This window comes from Sabethes cyaneus, chromosome 2 (genome assembly GCF_943734655.1).
Source record: "Sabethes cyaneus chromosome 2, idSabCyanKW18_F2, whole genome shotgun sequence".
In the NCBI taxonomy this organism is placed as follows: domain Eukaryota; kingdom Metazoa; phylum Arthropoda; class Insecta; order Diptera; family Culicidae; genus Sabethes; species Sabethes cyaneus.
In genome coordinates, this window is record NC_071354.1 from 171,274,535 (window position 1) to 171,291,797 (window position 17,263).

General features: G+C 37.7%; 1 protein-coding gene across 1 annotated transcript in view; it reads right to left on the reverse strand.

The window, feature by feature from the left end:
* The window catches only part of LOC128736342 (protein qui-1), an 84,542-nt gene that overhangs the window by 56,900 nt on the left and 10,379 nt on the right, over nucleotides 1-17,263 (reverse strand). The window contains exons 4-7 of the mRNA XM_053830819.1: nucleotides 6,776-6,942; nucleotides 5,769-6,016; nucleotides 1,411-1,552; nucleotides 866-1,028 (exon numbers count right to left, since the gene is read on the reverse strand). Coding sequence (XP_053686794.1) covers nucleotides 866-1,028; nucleotides 1,411-1,552; nucleotides 5,769-6,016; nucleotides 6,776-6,942 — 720 coding nt within the window. The remainder of the gene's footprint in view (nucleotides 1-865; nucleotides 1,029-1,410; nucleotides 1,553-5,768; nucleotides 6,017-6,775; nucleotides 6,943-17,263) is intronic.

Consider the following 17,263-nt stretch of genomic DNA (forward strand, 5'->3'; position numbering starts at 1 on the left):
TAGAGTTTGATGTCGTTCAAATTCGTCCACAGCAGTCTCTTCTCTGCATCTAAAAATACCGCTACCGGCTGGAGTGAGGTGTGTTAGACTATAGTAAAATGTGATAAGAGCTCTAAAGGCAAGAGCATTATACCGTAAAAGCATGGCTGGGGAGTAAAATGTTATAGATTTTCTGTAAGTCGAGCTGTAGATATTGCTGTTTTTGCAAGAATATAAATATAGCTTGAAACAGCAGACACAGTGCAAGAGAAAATTATTGACCTTTGCAGACGTTTGCGAATGGAAATCTCAAAAATAACTCATCAATCGAATCAAATCATCAAACTAATTTTATCGTACCGGATTTCTGAGTAGAAATCTACATTTACTAAATTTACTAAAAACCAATGGCATTTAAAAAAATGTATTGCCATCTACAAATGTAATAGAACGAAAACGAATCCGTAGATGTCTTTCCGGAAGTTTTGTGCTTGAGCAATTTATCTTGAAAATGTGTTTACTGAGCTGATGTTTTATCAGCCATAATAAATTCCCCTGGAATCAAATGAAATGTGACAAATTACCCCGAAGGACCTTTTCGTTATGACTCATTTTCTCATTAGGGTGGTAAAAATATTTGCATAAAAATAGCATGAAAATCACTCATATTTATTCTTATGAACAAGTTTCAGTACATATACCTATGTAAGGATTTCTCATAACTTCCGAAAAAGTCGACCAACCGAAAAGATTATACAGAAAAATCATATCTAAAATACAACCCGCCTACGTGCCAGTAAAAATAAATAAATCAATATCCGAAGTGAGGGGCTTGTTGCTCCAATGATAGCGCACAGACGGGAACCATTATCATCATTGGACTTACCTGTACCGTCTTTTTCCGGCCCTTTCCACCGTTGGGTTCCTTAGCCAAACTTTGATCGATGGTGTTTTTCAGCTTCTCGAAGACCCTGCCTTTGAATCGATTCAGGTAGTCCTCGTGACTTTGCAGATCCGGGTCGATATTGCCATCCGCCGTCCAGGGAACACTACGTAATGATTGAAAGAAGAAGGAAAAGATGAAAACATGCGGGGATATTAATAAAATACAAAGACAGAGGATGCAAAATTAATGACGCTGAGTTCCCGGAGCACAGCAGGGAATAGATTACTGTTTACTGCCAGTAATAGCAAAGGTACAGTTCAAATAGTAAAGGGCAGTCGTAAACAGGAAAAAGAGTCACCAATAAAAGACAGGTAATAATGGAACAACCGCGCCCTGGTAATTGACGACCATAATCGTAATCGATTGAATTGTGCAGCGACTCTCGACTATTGCTGCAGGTACGTTGAGTAAACAGTGAAAACTGGGCTAGGAACCGGAAAGGTATCATGACGAGGATGTATAGGAAACGAGAACTCTATACTTACGTTAGCACTTCTCGATTGTCCTCGGGTAGCACTTCCGAAAGGGTCGTTTTTATTTGCTCGATTCGATCTTCGTCTCGAAAGCCATTTTCAGCTTTCGTTTCCCATTTGCGAAAGACGGCGAACATGTTTTCCGCCGAGCAAGCTAAATAAGAGCATTGGAAAATGAAAAGCGAAAATAAAAGAAGTTTATAAAATAGTTAATAACAATAGAAGTCACACTGTCAGAGCAATGAAGGGGTGAACAGGAGTTCTGTTTTCAGAGAAGTGTAATAACAAAATTAAAAAATTCATAAACGTTAACACTGGAGCGTATCAACTGAACTGCACGGGTTTTTTCCGCTAATAGATCGTAAATGCTGTCACTGTCGATTAATATATTTCTCGTTAATATTTTTCTCGATAAAAAGATAGCTAAAAGATAGATAGAAAAAGATTTCTTTTAAATATATTTTATAATAAAAACAGTAAAGTAGAATATTGTTACAACGCAGTGAAAATCGGCTGAAAAGCAAGGGTTCGAATGACCCCTCATGGTTATTTTAGCTTTAAAAGTATAGTAACCAGATTAACCTGTATGGTCTACTAGAGGACCCATTTGCTTGATAAGTTCCCAAATTATGCAGAAATATGTGTTTCATTTGTGTGGGAGCCCTTCCTTCTAGAGGGGGAGGGGTCTCAAACCACCATAGAAAAAATCCTATCTCTATAAACCTTCACATGCCAAATGTGGTTTCATTTGCTTGATTAATAGTCGAGTTATGAGAAAATTTGTGTTCTATTTGTATGGGAGCCCCCCCCCTCTTAGAAGAAGAAGAGGTCTCAATCCACCATAGAAATAATTTCAGCGTCCAGAAAGCTTCAATTGCCAAATTTGGTTACATTTGATTGATTAGTTCCGAGTTCCGAGGGGTCGGGGTCTCAAACTATACTAACAACATTCCTCACATCATACGCAATGTTTATGCCAAATTTCAGCAAAATCCGTCGAGCGGTTTGCGAGTCTATACCGGACACATCAACAGCATTTCATTTTTATATGTATAGACTAACTGACCCAAAAAACTTCGTATTGCCACAAATTAAACTGTGTACATAAATCGTGAATCTCGGATGAAATTTGTCACAATCTCGAGTTTTGCAAGTTTCGGGGGAGTTCATGGGTGTTTCAATATACAAATTTTCCTCACAGTAAAGTAGAAAACAACTCCCCCCCATTGCTTAGCCTGATAAAATAAAGCAGATAGCATTTAAATATTCGCCATCATTACAGACCATTTCACCGAATACCATTTTGTGGAACACCAATTCTCGGTTGACCATAACGCGGAATTTAGAGTTTCGCAGAATACCATTTCGCGAAAAACCTTACGCGGGATGTACCATTTCACGGCAAATCTTTTCGTAGAAAGTACCATTTCGCAGGGGTGACCCAACTGAAGGAAAGTAATAGAGGTCAGTAGATCTAGGAAAATAAATAAACCTAGATAGAAGGGATCTCTACGGGAGGCTGCCCCCCGCAGTGGCCGGCGCTTCCGACGGCAGGTCACCGGCAACACTCGCGGCCTGTGCCCGTCTTGCGCTCAATTATCTATTGATAGCTTTTGGTGGTCTTGTTATTGATTAATGTTTTATGAAAGAGTCTAAAATTTCTCGAGTTCGATTAGCTTTTAAGTTACGCAAAAATTCCTGTTTTATTTGTATGAGAGTCCTTATCCCCCTACCACAGGGGTGAGGGGTCTCAAACCATCATTAAAAAAATTTCTGCCTCCAAAACCCCCCACATGCCAAATTTGGTTCCATTTGCTTGATTGCTTCTCGAGTTATGAGGAAATTTGTATTTCATTTGTATAGGAACCCCCCCTTCCTAAAGTGGAAAGGGGTCCCAATTCGCCATAGAAAAAAATCTTGTCTCCAAAAACACCCACATGTAAAATATTGTTCCATTTGCTTGATTAGTTCTCGAGTTATGCACAAATTTGCGTTTCATTTGTATGGGAGCCCTTTCTCTTAGTGGGGAAGGGGTCTCTAACCATCATAAAAACCTTCCCTGGCCCCAAAAACCCCTATATGCAAATTTTCACGCCGATCGGTTCAGTAGTTTTCGATTCTTAAGGAAAATAGAGCAGATAGAAATCCATTTTTATAGGCATAGATTTGGATGGGAGCCCCCCCCCCTCTTAGTGGGGAGAGGGGTCTTTTGCAATCGAGAGAACTTTCCCGAGCCCCAAAAACCCCTACATGCAAATTTTCACGCCGATCGGTTCAGTAGTTTTCGATTCTATAAGGAACATAGGGACAGACAGACAGACAGAAATCCATTATTATAGGTATAGATAATAAAAACAGTAAAGTAGAATATTGTTATAACGTAGTGAAAATCGGCTGAAAAGCAAGGGTTCGAATGACCCCTCACGGTTATTTTAGCGTTAAAAGTATAGTAACCAGATTAACCTATATGGTTTAGTAGAGGACCCGGCGCGCGTTGCTACGCCATTCTAAAAAGGGATGAATAATGCTGAAGATTTGCTTAATTGTAGTCTTGCAACCAAAAGCTTTCTTTTTTACAACCCAAAATATTCCTAAATCATAACGCAAATTTCTAATCCCACGTAACAATTTGGGTTTTATTACCAATCATTAATAGTAAAATGGTTATGTTCAAAATTAGCATCTCTCAATTTATTTCAATGTCGTCCATACTGAAAACAGTAGATTGTTATAATAATATCATAGTTATTCAATGATATAAACCGACTCATTATCGAAATGAAATATAACCATTGGCTGGGAAAATCCACCTTGAGTTGCCCAACCTACGCATCATCAAAGTGGCATAAAAACTCAATATCAATACGGCGGATGTATGGATACCTGAAGTTCTGCCGTTAATTAATATCAAAGCACGCACACCATGATTTTACTGAACTGCTCTACTGCAATAACAGAGCAATATTGATTAAAGCTGGAAGGCTTCCATCATTAACGCCGTTTGCCTTTGACTTGTTCCCTACCTACTACTGACTGCTGATATAGCATTTTCCTTTGAAGTTTGGCTGGAAGCTGACGGTGAAATTGGACTTAGGAAAAACGCCGTGAAACCACGCGCGGCAGGGGTCGGCTGGCAAAAACTAAGCAAGTTAAGTTCACGAACTTGACACGAGCCCGGAGCGTTGCTTGGCATTTTCTTACCAAAAAGTATAAAAATCACTTTAAATATGTACGTAGTACTGATTTCGAGCAGTATAATATACGCTAGTATGATGAAAGGCTTTATGTTAGAATGATATTGATTTTGCAAAAGATAATGAAAACATAACTGGTGTCGAGAAGAAATTAAATTGAAACTAAGATCAACTGGCAACATGAACATATTGGAAAAAATAGTGGAAATATTAAATTATCAATAGCTTTGTTATCTGCCACTCAATATATTTAAATGACAATTAATAGCAGTAAGTGCAAGTGGTTCAACTTGTCAATCAACACTTGCAACTATGGACAAACTGATTTAGCTTCCGCTTCATTAAAGCGTTGAAATCATCCCTTAAAAAAATGATTGGATTGTATTCACATTGTGCCTTTGTGCCATTGTGTATATGTTGCATATTCCAACAATAGGACTTTACCTAAAGCACTATGTTTCTTCGTCAACTACAATATTAGCTCTCATGAATTCAAATCGAGTCGATGATCGAAATAAATTGAAAGGAAAATCCTCTGAGGTCGTTTTCACTTTTCATAAACATACAATCGAAATCATCATATCATAACCGAACCACTTATGACGATTACCCGCCTGGGTTTGGACATTGTCATAAAATAGATCGGCTTTGGTTCGGCCTGCAGTCACGTTTTGTTTTCCCTTACGAACCGTAAAAGTCTGCAGATGACAGCATTTATATAAAACCTCGCTCAAGGGTTCTACCGGCGCTGTCGTATCCTGTTTTTATCTGCACTCCCGGTAAAAATGAAAATGTCATAAATGGTGAACCTTGCGGTGAGTCGGGAATTGTATTATACATCAATTTTGCGCAAATGGAAGCCGTAACAAAAGCTATTTTACAGTTGAAACTCAATAAATTAATATCAGAAAGCAGTAAAGAAAAGAGCTTCACGAATGGTAAAACCTAAGGAAATCCGCAAACGTCAAGAGTAATTGAATTCTTTCCATTTTTTATATCCATCAGTCACAAGAGCGAAAAAAATTGCTTCTCTTCAAGTGCAACTAGTATCTGTTGTACACACAAACAGTAACAAGCAACCGCGGTAGGCAGTCTCCTACCCCAAAGTATTATTCCCCATCATAGATTTCATCCCATTTGTCGACGGCACCACGTCCCGAGGACGACGATACTTACCCAATGCTTTCTGAATCTCCAGCTCGAGCGCTCTGGTTTTCAATCGTGGCAGATTATCACCAAACCGTTCGCTATCGATTAATTTGATTCCGTCTGACAGCGAAAGCCCACCGCCGGAATCTTCCCCGCCTCCGCCGCCGCCACCGCCGCCACCATCCTGGAATGTCGCTAGAATCTTGTCAACTTTGTTCTCGAGGATGTCTCGCAGCTGCCGGTTTTCCGTGATCCATTCATGACGATCCATCGCCCTGTGAAAGCCGGAAATCGGAAAATGAGGCTTGAATTGGATTTTCATCGACAGGGAATTGGATTTTAACTACTCTTATTGCTAATAAACGAAAAAAAAAACTTTAACGAGCGGAACGGTTTCGTGACTAATAAAAAATAAAGGCTTGCTGGAGCCATCACGTAGGATGGTTGAAAACACGAATTTCAACAATACAAATCCGGTACAAGTACTTTTCGTTGTCACCATCGCATCGTGGCAATTCAGACGATTTGATTGACTTGACAGCGAGTCGGAGTATAGGTACCCGATTTTCAGCAAAAAAGTTTTTCTGGCGTATCGGGATTACTGATTTTTTTTTTGTTTAGAGTACCCATAACATCAAAATGATGGTAATAGAATGATGAAAGAGCGTTACATTCTACTCAAATTTTATTCATTCAAATGCTTGTTGAATACCAAGGTTTTTATCAATTTAAAAAAATAATAAATTTGAACAAGAAAAAAGTTTATAAATAATGCTATATTGCTTTAGCAATATTTTTTTATAATATGCTCAATTCAGTTGCGATAAAAAGCACCTTATTTATCTTTTCTGTGATTTGATTAAATAATTTTAATAGTCATCAAGATAATTCTAATTGAATATTAAACAAGATATATGCAAACAGTTATCAGTCAGAACGTAAAACAGCAATTAATCGCCCCTCGAATGCGAATGCTCTCGAATATTATTAGTCATTCCCGGAAGATAACGTTCATAGTACGTAAACCTACTTACCTGAATTGTGTTTGCAGTAGGTATGCTCCGTTGGCCGTGTCCTGCCGGTACCACTTCCTGAGGCATTCGCATTCTGCCGCCGTTGAATGCTGGGCAAGTGCGGTAAAGACCTCGGAACTCAGTCTAGTTGGCAGTAAAAAATTGCCCAAACGTGATCCTAACAATACCTTCCGTGTTTGAGGGAAGCCAGAAAAAAACGGAATCGGGAAGGAGAAAAGCACAATTTCCGAAGGCAAACAAAATAGGAAAAAAAGAACAAGCATCAATAAAATATATCCGATCAGGCGGGTTTCGTTTGGTTGACACAGGTTGCTGTAGCACAGGGTGATACTTTATCCAGAAACTTCAGTTATTTTTCGATGAATATTACCAGTATCTATTAATGACAGATTTCGATTTACAAGAAGAGTAGGTTGACTTCAATGAGATGGCATTTATATTCCGAACACAAATCAAAAGCGGCTGATAAGGCAGCGTGCATCGGAAATTGAACCGATTCAGAACCGGATACGATTAATGGTGATAAATTATTAAAATTCATCATGAGTTTTACCATGGTATATATCACCGAAAAAAAATTATTTACTCTCAAGCGCGTATTTGCAAGTCAGGACTAGAAATCAAAAGAAAAAAGTTTCATTTCGCGCACTTATGAGCTGTCTCGCTAACCAAACAACTTTCTCATGTCACTGAATCGACGGTTTTAGGTTACGGCAAACTTGTTTCACCGCTTGCATGTACTAGATTTTTGCAAGTAAATGGGTTTCATGTTTCTGCAAATATTTGAATATGAGTCCTATCAACTGATGTATGTACAAACTGAGTAAATAACGTACTCTACTGAATATTATTTCAGAACAAAATTATCGATTTACTCAACCAAAGTTAAAGTAAACTCTTCGGCTTCATAATTCATAATGATTCAAGCAAGTAGTAAAAATCTAAAAATCTTCAGTTCACTTCAGTCAATTGAAGAGATCATTGTTTGTATTAATAATTTACCATCCCTTATGCGCTGGGATAGGTATTTGATTTGCCATTATACATTTTCAAAAGGTACAAGAGAAAATGTCCATATTAAAGCGACACGAATCTTTTCTAATACAATCGAAAAGTAAGTAACGTTATAGTATCGTATTAAATGTCAGTTATGACTGGCATATCAGAGCATATCAGATTCAAATCATTATATGTAGGTATTCCATAGATGACGTAGAAGTGTAATCCGAATGATTTTTATAAATCACAATTCGCTGCACCAGAAAGTAGACTTACTCCTATCCGATATTCATCAAATTGATTAACAGAACAGTTCCATCTTCAGTGTCAGATTTCTCTCACCAATCATTATGTGGAAGACTTTCTTCTTTCCGGTATCGATTTTACGATTTTCTGTTTCTTTCCCTTCCGAAGTAGCAATGGTTGCACTCTACGCTTTTGACGTAAATTTTATTTCAACCGTTTCGACACTCAGCTTGCTTGCTTGCTGAAGAGCACTCTTGACCGTTGACTGAATGTAATCAACATTCGAAGAGCATAACAATACAAAAATCTCCCAAGCAAATAGTTCGCTACCACTGGACAGCACAAAGCACTTTGGCAATAATTATGCAGATCTATTCAGAATCAGATTGCTTTTCAGCTAATAAATAAACAAAGAATCTATTCAATTGTTTCAGGAGCAATTCCGTAAATTAAATTGGACTGAATTGCCTCTTCCAACCTATTGAGTACGCAACGTGCGTATCAACAATTAGCATTGCAACCTGATTGCAATAGTATCCAAATGTTGCCATGATGCCCGAGCTGTAAGATTATTTTGTTTTCAAATGGCTATATCTTGTAGGTAAACAAGGGTTTTGCCATAGAAACCATATTTGGGATAGTAATATATTGTTTTACAAACGATTTCGGCGCTTTTTCTGTGATTGGAATTCGTAATTTTTGCTATTATTGCTTATATATTGAAGCTGGTACTAAGTATTGAACAGATTGTAGTGAAAACCCTTTTCTAGTTCAAGCATTTAATTAAAATAGATGGAGGAAGAGGCACAATTTGTGTCTAAAAATAACCCAACCAGATACGTCGCTACATTAATAAGGGGGGCTGCGCAGTCTTCTTTTGACCAGCGCCTCTATGGTTCAAAGGTACACGGGTACCAGCGAGCCACACGCCCTGGTGAGTGTTGTGGGTTCAAATCCGGTTATAATCTCTGATTATAGCTTGGTTCGACCCACGCACCTTCCAGCATTGGACAAAAGATAGGAGTCACAACGACAACTTGTTAAGCGTAACTACCTATTACCTCCCCCCCTTCCTTTCCACTCTTTCCCCTCTATTCCCAAAAAATTTTCATTACTTTCCCCTACAGTCCCTCAATTGTAAAACCATCGTTTCAAAAAAATATTAAAATAGTTAGATTACTTATGATATTCGAGAACATAGTTTTATCTGAACCCTCTACAAAGCGCTAATAAATCAAATACTTCTTGCACAAGAAAAAGAGCCCGGTAAGGTAAGTCTAGAAGAATTTAGGATGCGCTTAAATGAAATTTATTTGAATTACTTAAGGTACCGTAAAACGGGCTAACATTGGTCATCGGGGTAACATTGATCAGTTAGACCCTTCTCAAAAATAAGTGAAATAAATAAAAATAAGTGGAACAAACAACTTCTACCAACTTTAATGAACTAATCAATGTTACCCCGTTTTACGGTAACCGATTTTTTGCAAAATAAACTTTGTGCTTTCGGTTATAAACAAAGAAAATACCAACGAATTTTCGGGTATTGTTTGGTTGGAATTCATACTTGTGACGCCTGTTTATGTTTGTGGTTTTCTGGCTTCACTTACTGTTCAGATGGAAGAATGTACAAAATATTAAACAGATGTTTGCTTAATTTTCATTTAAAAGAACCTTATTTTTTAAATTTCTCCGGCTTTTGGTATCCATTTTGACAGATCAGTTGTTTATGTTAGAAAGTTTTATTTATTTATTTACTATTTGATGGGGCTTTCAATCGTTGGTTGGTTCACCCCAATGTTAGAAAGTTCTTTCTGAAGGGTAGGGTTCTTTTTTAATAATTTACGGCAGGCTTGGCATACACTTTTCGCTTCGATTTTGCTCTTTTGATTACTGCATCTCAGCCAAGCAAAATTTGAAAAAGTGATGTATGAGGCGTTTGTAGAATTTGTTATTATCTACAATATTGCAGAAGTAAGCATTACTGTGCATTTTGTATTTATGGCGCTATAAGGCTGCTACCCTCTTGGTAGCAAAAAAAAAAACGCTCTTCTTGCTACCAACGGCATTGCTGTGCTACAGCGCCGTAAATACTAAAGATAAAACTTCGCTTTCTTCAGCAATATTATAGATAATTACTAGCTCTACAACTGCCCCATACACCACTTTTTCAAATTCAGCTTGGCTGAGGAGCAGTAATCAAAAGAGCAAAATCAAAGCGAAAAGTGCCTGATTTACGGATTTAAAAGAGCTTTATGGCCGCATAGTCAAGACCCATCTTGCAGGAGAATGTTATTTTATATCTTTGTTAAAACTATAGTTATGTTTTAAGGCAGTAGTACAGTATCGCTTTTAAACGAGAATGAATTATCCTTTAAGCCACTTGCAAGGTGAATTACACTTATTGCAAATACAGTTTTATTGATGTTTCTTCAAGTTTTCTTCAATCATACTTTAAAACTGTTAGTCAAATAACACAAAATTCACTTGAGAAAAACTATTATGAAAGCTTATAGACTGCTCTGATAAAACAATGCTCTGAATGCAATGCTCTGATAAAACTACTACAAGACATAAATTAGATCAATTAATTGTTGGACTGTTATTTGGGAAAAGTGCTATCAAAATTTAAGATTGCTTTGACTTTGTTCTAAATATATGTAATAGTCCCTTTTGGAAGTATGAGCTTTATCTTTGATAAAAGAAATATATAGATATACAGTGTTGGGCACCGCTAATTCACTAATTCGCTAACCGATCAATCGCGAATCGCTAATTACACCTTATAATTCATACTTACAAGGAAACATCACTATCGGTCACAGGCTTAGAGCTTAACCATATACACCATAATGTAGTCCTGTCGATCTAGAACTTCACTGCACTTCTTGTATAGGTGTAGCCTATGGAACTTTTTTGAGAAAACTTAACTTGAAATTTTTATGAGCATGTGACTTAAAGGAGGCGCATGGTACATTGTGAATAGCCTGAACGTTTAAGTAACAGATCAAAAAGAAAATGATATTATTTGGAAAAGGATGATTTGAATACGCAACAAGCATGTACAATCCTTTTTTGTCCACCTGGATGTGTTATTAAACTTTTCTCATATTCATAATACGTTAATTGCGATACAAGTTATTCGTTTACGATACAGGACGGAATTTTCTCTCTATTTAACTAAATACGGTGGCATAATAGAGGCAAACTTTCAGAGATGTTTACAATAGTTTTGCTGCCGTAAAAAGCATTCTTATTTACCTTTTCTTTTTTTACGTATCATGTTGAATGAAACAGCAATTGGAAATTATCCTAATTGGTAAATATACTCTAGCAAATCTGGTATGATGGGCAGCGAAATTTCCAAGCAATGGATGAAGAAGGTGGCTAAGCGTTGGTTGGGAACAACATTTCGATGTATTGTTGAATAGTCAACAAGATGGCGTGGTCAACAGAATTAGGATAACGATTGAAGATGATGGATAAGCTGTGGATCCACCAACTTTGGACGAGGTTAGAAAAGCAGTGAGAAAGCTAAACAACAGTAATGCAGCTTGAAAGGACGACATCCCCGCTGAACTTTTGAAAGTCGGGCGCGAACGGCTGTATTGTGCAGTCCATCAGGTTATACTGAAGGTATAGACTGAGGCGGAAGTCTCATGCTGGAAGGTCTCATGTGCCCTATTTACAAAAAGGGTCATTGAATGCAGCAATCACCGAGGCATTACTTTCCTGAATTCTGCATACACAATTCTCTCCCGCGTCCTGTTTCTCAGACTGATGCCGTTGCAGGAAACTTCCGTTGGGGAATATCTGTGCGGTATTCGAGAGGGACGCTCCACGACGGACCAAAGTTCACCTTGCCACAAATCCTCGATAAATTCCGGGAATTTTACTTTCAGACTCACCATTGGTTTATAGACTTCAAGGCGGCGTACGGATCCGTTAAACGCAATGAGGTGTGGCAAATTATGCTCGAACATGGTTTTCCAACAAAACTGATTAGGCTGAAATGTTCTATTGTTGGTGGTTGCAATCAAGCATTAGGATAGCGGGTGAAAAATCGGACTCGTTTGTGACCTTAGATGGTATGAAGCAAGATGACGGACTATCGAATTTGCTATTCAACATTGTATTGGAAGGTGCTATTCGAAGGGCAGGCGTGTAGAGAAGCGGTACCATCATCACGATATCTCATATGCGTTTGCGGACGACATCGATATCATCAGTGTTAATCTTAAGGAAGAAGTTGCGGGGATATGGAATTTCACAAATTTTACCAAAACAAAGTGGTGCGGTGTGATAGTTGGAGATACTTTTGAAGTAGTCGACGAATTTTTTTTTTTTTTTTTTTTTTTTAATTCTATATTAGAGTGGTTTTCAGCCTGCGGCTGGTTCGGTCGACGAATTTGTTTACCTTGGTACGTCACTGACATGTGACAACGATGTGAGTCGTTAAGTAAAAACGCTGCCAACAGTGCCTTCTGCGGATTACGACATTACGTAGCCTGCAATTCCGTACAAAACTCGCGCCCTGTAAGACGCTAATTCTTCTGGTGGTACTTTACGGCCACGAATCGTGGAAATTGAAAGAAAGCGACCGACGAGCTCTTGGTGTTTATGAGCGTAAAATCCTACGATCACTTCTTACCCAAGTAACACACAAAACAAGTTAGAAAATAATATTCATGGAAAGTAGTCGTTTAAGAGTAGTATAAACGTACTTTGAAAACATGTGTCGATATTAGTAAGGTTTTGAGACGTTTTGTGATAACATGAATTTATTTGACAGCTCATAACAAATGAATAATGTTTGTTTTTGTCAACATGTCAACACGAAGTTTTTATTATGTCTTCATTACTAAATTTAAACTACTGGAAGAACAAGTTGTAGCTTATGCTATAATTACGTTTTAAAATGGTTTGAATTAACCTGATACATACTTCTTTCAATTGTTGTTTCATTAGACTTCAATTTTTTGCGCTTTTCTGGTAATAGAGAAGTTCTGATGTATGTAATGTTATACTATTCTATAACAAGCTGTGTTGCTTGGGTAGCGGCATATTAGACAAAAGAGTGTAGCGCAGGCGCATGAATCATGAAATATCCCAAATATACAAAGCTGCGGATATTATGAAGCGGCATAACCACGGCAGGCTACAAGGATGCCAGATGAGAGATCAGCGAAAATAGACCGCGTACCCGTTGGATGAGCCCTGTTGACGTAGCTGCTAGAGCACCGGGTGTTGGGGACCACTGGAGAGCGGCAGCCCAAGACCGAGAAATGTGGAGACGGTTCCCGAATTCGGCATGGATTCGATAAGCGGATTGTCGCTGAAAAAGTCAAGTAAGTTAAGAATGAAGGAGGCACGAATTTTTGCTTTTTAAGATGTTATTATTGTTAGCTACACTATTGCTTCATTGATGCGCTCAAACATCGGGATACAAACGTGTTGTAAAATGTGAACTCCCAAGAATAAATTATGGAGACAGCAGTGTAACATAAACCGATTTATTACAAATACAACTCATGTTTAAGTCAGAGATTGTTTGAATTAATAAAATAACATGAAAATGTGTAAACCAATTGCTTTCCTCCTGTTTAGCATAACAATTTTTTTAGTATTTTCAAGTCAGAACACCAAACATGCGTACCGCAATTAACGAGGAGTAAAGTTTAATAACACTTCCAGGTGAACGAAAAATGGATTTAACAAAGCTTATTGCATAATCTAATCATCCTTGTTCAAACAATATCATTTTCATTTTGATCTGTTACTTAAACGTTTAGGATATTCACAATGTACCATGCGCCCCCATTGAGCCCCTTCTCATACAAATTTCAAGTTAAGTTTTCTCAAAAAAGTTCCATAGGCTACACCTATCCGAGCATTCCAGTGAAGTTCTGGATCGACAGGGCTACACTATGGTGCATATGGTTAAGCTCTAAGCCTGTGTCCGATAGTAATGTTTCCTTGTTAAACTACCCGGATTGTTGCTGATCCATAATTCCAAATAAAGTGCCGCTGTTTATTTTAAAATTAATAAACTGTAAAGCATTTTATCCATTATAATAGGTTTTGATTTAAGTTTTATTAAGAAAAGCCGTGTAATAGTTGTAAATTATAAATAATTTGTTGCGATATGTTAAAAAATAAACAGTGACTGTCAATTTGAAGTTTTCGATCAGTGATTAGTGAAATTTTTACGATTATCGAGCAAATTGTATCGGTTAGCGAATTAGCGGTGTCCAACACTGTAGATATATAAGATGAAGATTCAACAGTGGTTTCTGACTACGTCCATACTTTCTAATTTCAACAACTAATTTTGCAATATTTTTTTACTGTTCGTATTTCAAATTAAGTTTTACTTTTTCAATTTTGAGGTAGAGTGCAAATGGTATGGAAATTTGACTTTGCAACTTTCCGAAAGCTTAGCGTCGAGAATCTAGGGGACAATTACACGGAAATCATTAAATGCATAACTTGAGCCGTTATCGAGTCGTTATTTGACGTTTTACAAACTTCTTTCAATTTTTTCTATCTTCTTTTTTCTCCTACGGCGACCCGTTCCCTTGGCCGTGTTTCCTTCCTTCCACTCTCCAGCACGGAGTTGCACTCCGGCAGTTCCTATTTTCTCTGCCGAGCATTTTTGCTTGCACAAATATGGTTCGTAATGGGCGGGAAATATCGTGAATCCATGAGAAACGATGGCGATAATTAAGCGTCCTTGCAAGCTACCAAGTCTATGGCGATGGCTCGTATTGAACGGCGGCGATTAGGACGAATTCTAAGCTAAACGCTGACGTTCTGCCGGTCAACATCATATCAAACCTTTGCATTAAATGATGGGTGGGATGGCCTAACGCGGGAACGACGAGTGAAAGGTTTGACTGTTGTCCGCAAATCCAACTCTCGATAGCACTTTATCGTGGCAGGTTAAACTGACAGCATTTCAAACTGACGTCTATCTTAATCATCATTTTACTGGAATATTATCCCTTTTCCTCAATGGTTCTAAGTCGTTCCCCTTGAGCAGCGGTCATTGCCCTTGCTCTCATGTACATGCTCGCCAATCACCTTCGCCTCACTTGTGAATGCCTCCCGCATTTACGCCAGCCAACTCCAGGTTGGGTTATAGAAATTCGATGGAAAGTAGATAGCGTACCTTGAGGTATGTTTCAGAGTTTTTCAAAAAATATTATTCTTTATGCTTATAATGATCTCAGTTTAAAATTGCTCTATTTTTTAATTATAGTTGTTTTTGATAATTTTTCTCGTAGAGTTATGCTTAGCTTTCCGACGTTTAAGGTTTAAATTTATCGAAATCTTGACAACTTTGAAATTTGAAAATGTCTTCATCAATACAGCAGAAGTTTTGTAACATAAGTTTCTAGATTTGAAATATTTCTCCGAAATTTGGTTGCCAAAACTTTACAATTTACGAAATAGTTTTTGATACTGCACCGCAGACTTGTTCGCGAAAGTTTGATGTCCGTGACGATTAACAGCTTGTTCTGAACAAACTATTTAAGTACGCAAACATGCAAACAAACAATACCCCCTTCGACAAATTTATCATACAAAATCACGACACATAAAACGATTATCACTTTCATCCAGCCATAATCGCCCGAGAACGCCTATCACGATGAATATGCGTTCATCGTTATAGCAATGACAAGCTCTTTTTTGTACATTTTCTCGATTCAATCCGCATATTCTTCACTCCGATGATGATAGCGTTTTTTCGAGCAAAAAATATGAACGTATCTGGAAGAGGAAGCCTCCGCAGCGCCGTTATAGCATTCACCAACCAAACATTGTTAAACAGATAGGCGACGGGCTCGATGTAATCGGAGTTCAGATCTGGTAAACAAAGGGGTTCAGACCCTGCCAACAACGCAACGAATATGTTTGTCTGTGCCAAACAGCTGCCATCCGCCGGCGGTTAACGGTAGCGAGCGCATGTAATATATGTTAAAATCATACAGCTTTAAGATGAAGCACGATGAAATTTTCATTTCAGCAGTACCTTACCTTTCCCAACAACGACGTTACTCGAAGCCCAAATTAATCCACCTAAATATCCGGGATAAGTGCTTTGGGCATCCAATGAAGGATTACCAAGTAAAACTAGCTTGCACTGATGCTTTATTAAATAAATATGATGATTCCGTCAAAGAGTTTACTTAAAAATCCACGTGTTTCCAACAAATATCTAAAGTTTGACTAAGTTATCCCAAGAAATTATTTTGCGTCTCACCATTTTGCACCAAGCAGCTTCGGAATAACTCATATTGTCACGAACTATAGGTATACATTATGAAATTAAAAAAATTTCGACAAAATCTCCAATTTAATGTAAAAACTAAAAATAAGCCGGTGACTGATGCTCGGTGGACCAAGCTCTTCTTCACGGCAGCACAATGCCGAATGTAGATTTCTTCCGTAGCTTCCTATCGTAGTAAGAAGATTCAAAAGAAAGGAACCAGCGAATATCGTCAAATTAACAACTGAAGAACGCAGTATGTTGTCTGATGTTTGACAATATAAAATTATCAAGTGATCGGCTTAATCTTAGCATTTTTCTATAATTCAGGAACTTCTGATTAATAAACTGCTAATTTTTTTAAATAATGAAAAAAAACCATCTAAATCAATTTCAGACTCATGGAAGGTAAGGTAAGTTAAGATGTCTAGAGTAGAATAAACATTTAGTATTCTAACAATAAATTATAAATAATCACAATATTTTTGTGGAACCCTCCACGGTTCCATAGGTAAATAAATTGTTAATTTTGAATGTAAACTAACATAAAAGACATCCGAATTTTTTATTATAATTGCACACATAAACTCGTCATATGTTTCTACGGACTTTTCTAAGGCACCTCAAGTCGATTGATGTCCGAGAGCAATTTCCCCCGTTTTTTTGGATTGGTGTTAATATTTCCAGCCGATTTAAAAACCTTTGTTAACACCGGAAAAGTAAAGGAAGCAAACCAAGAAAAAGGTTCGTGTAAAAACGGAAAACGCCTATTGTTTGCGAAATGAGGTCGACCCGTAATCAAGCCCGGGCAATCTGGATATTTTCGACATAAAAGCCAGCGTCGAAACACAATTTGCCTTCCGGGCTCTGATTGTGAGAAAGATATCAGTGGCACGCAACAATTACGTCATTCTGTGGTCTTGGACGGGACCTGTCCCAGTATAACAACATAATGTGAATGTTTGTTG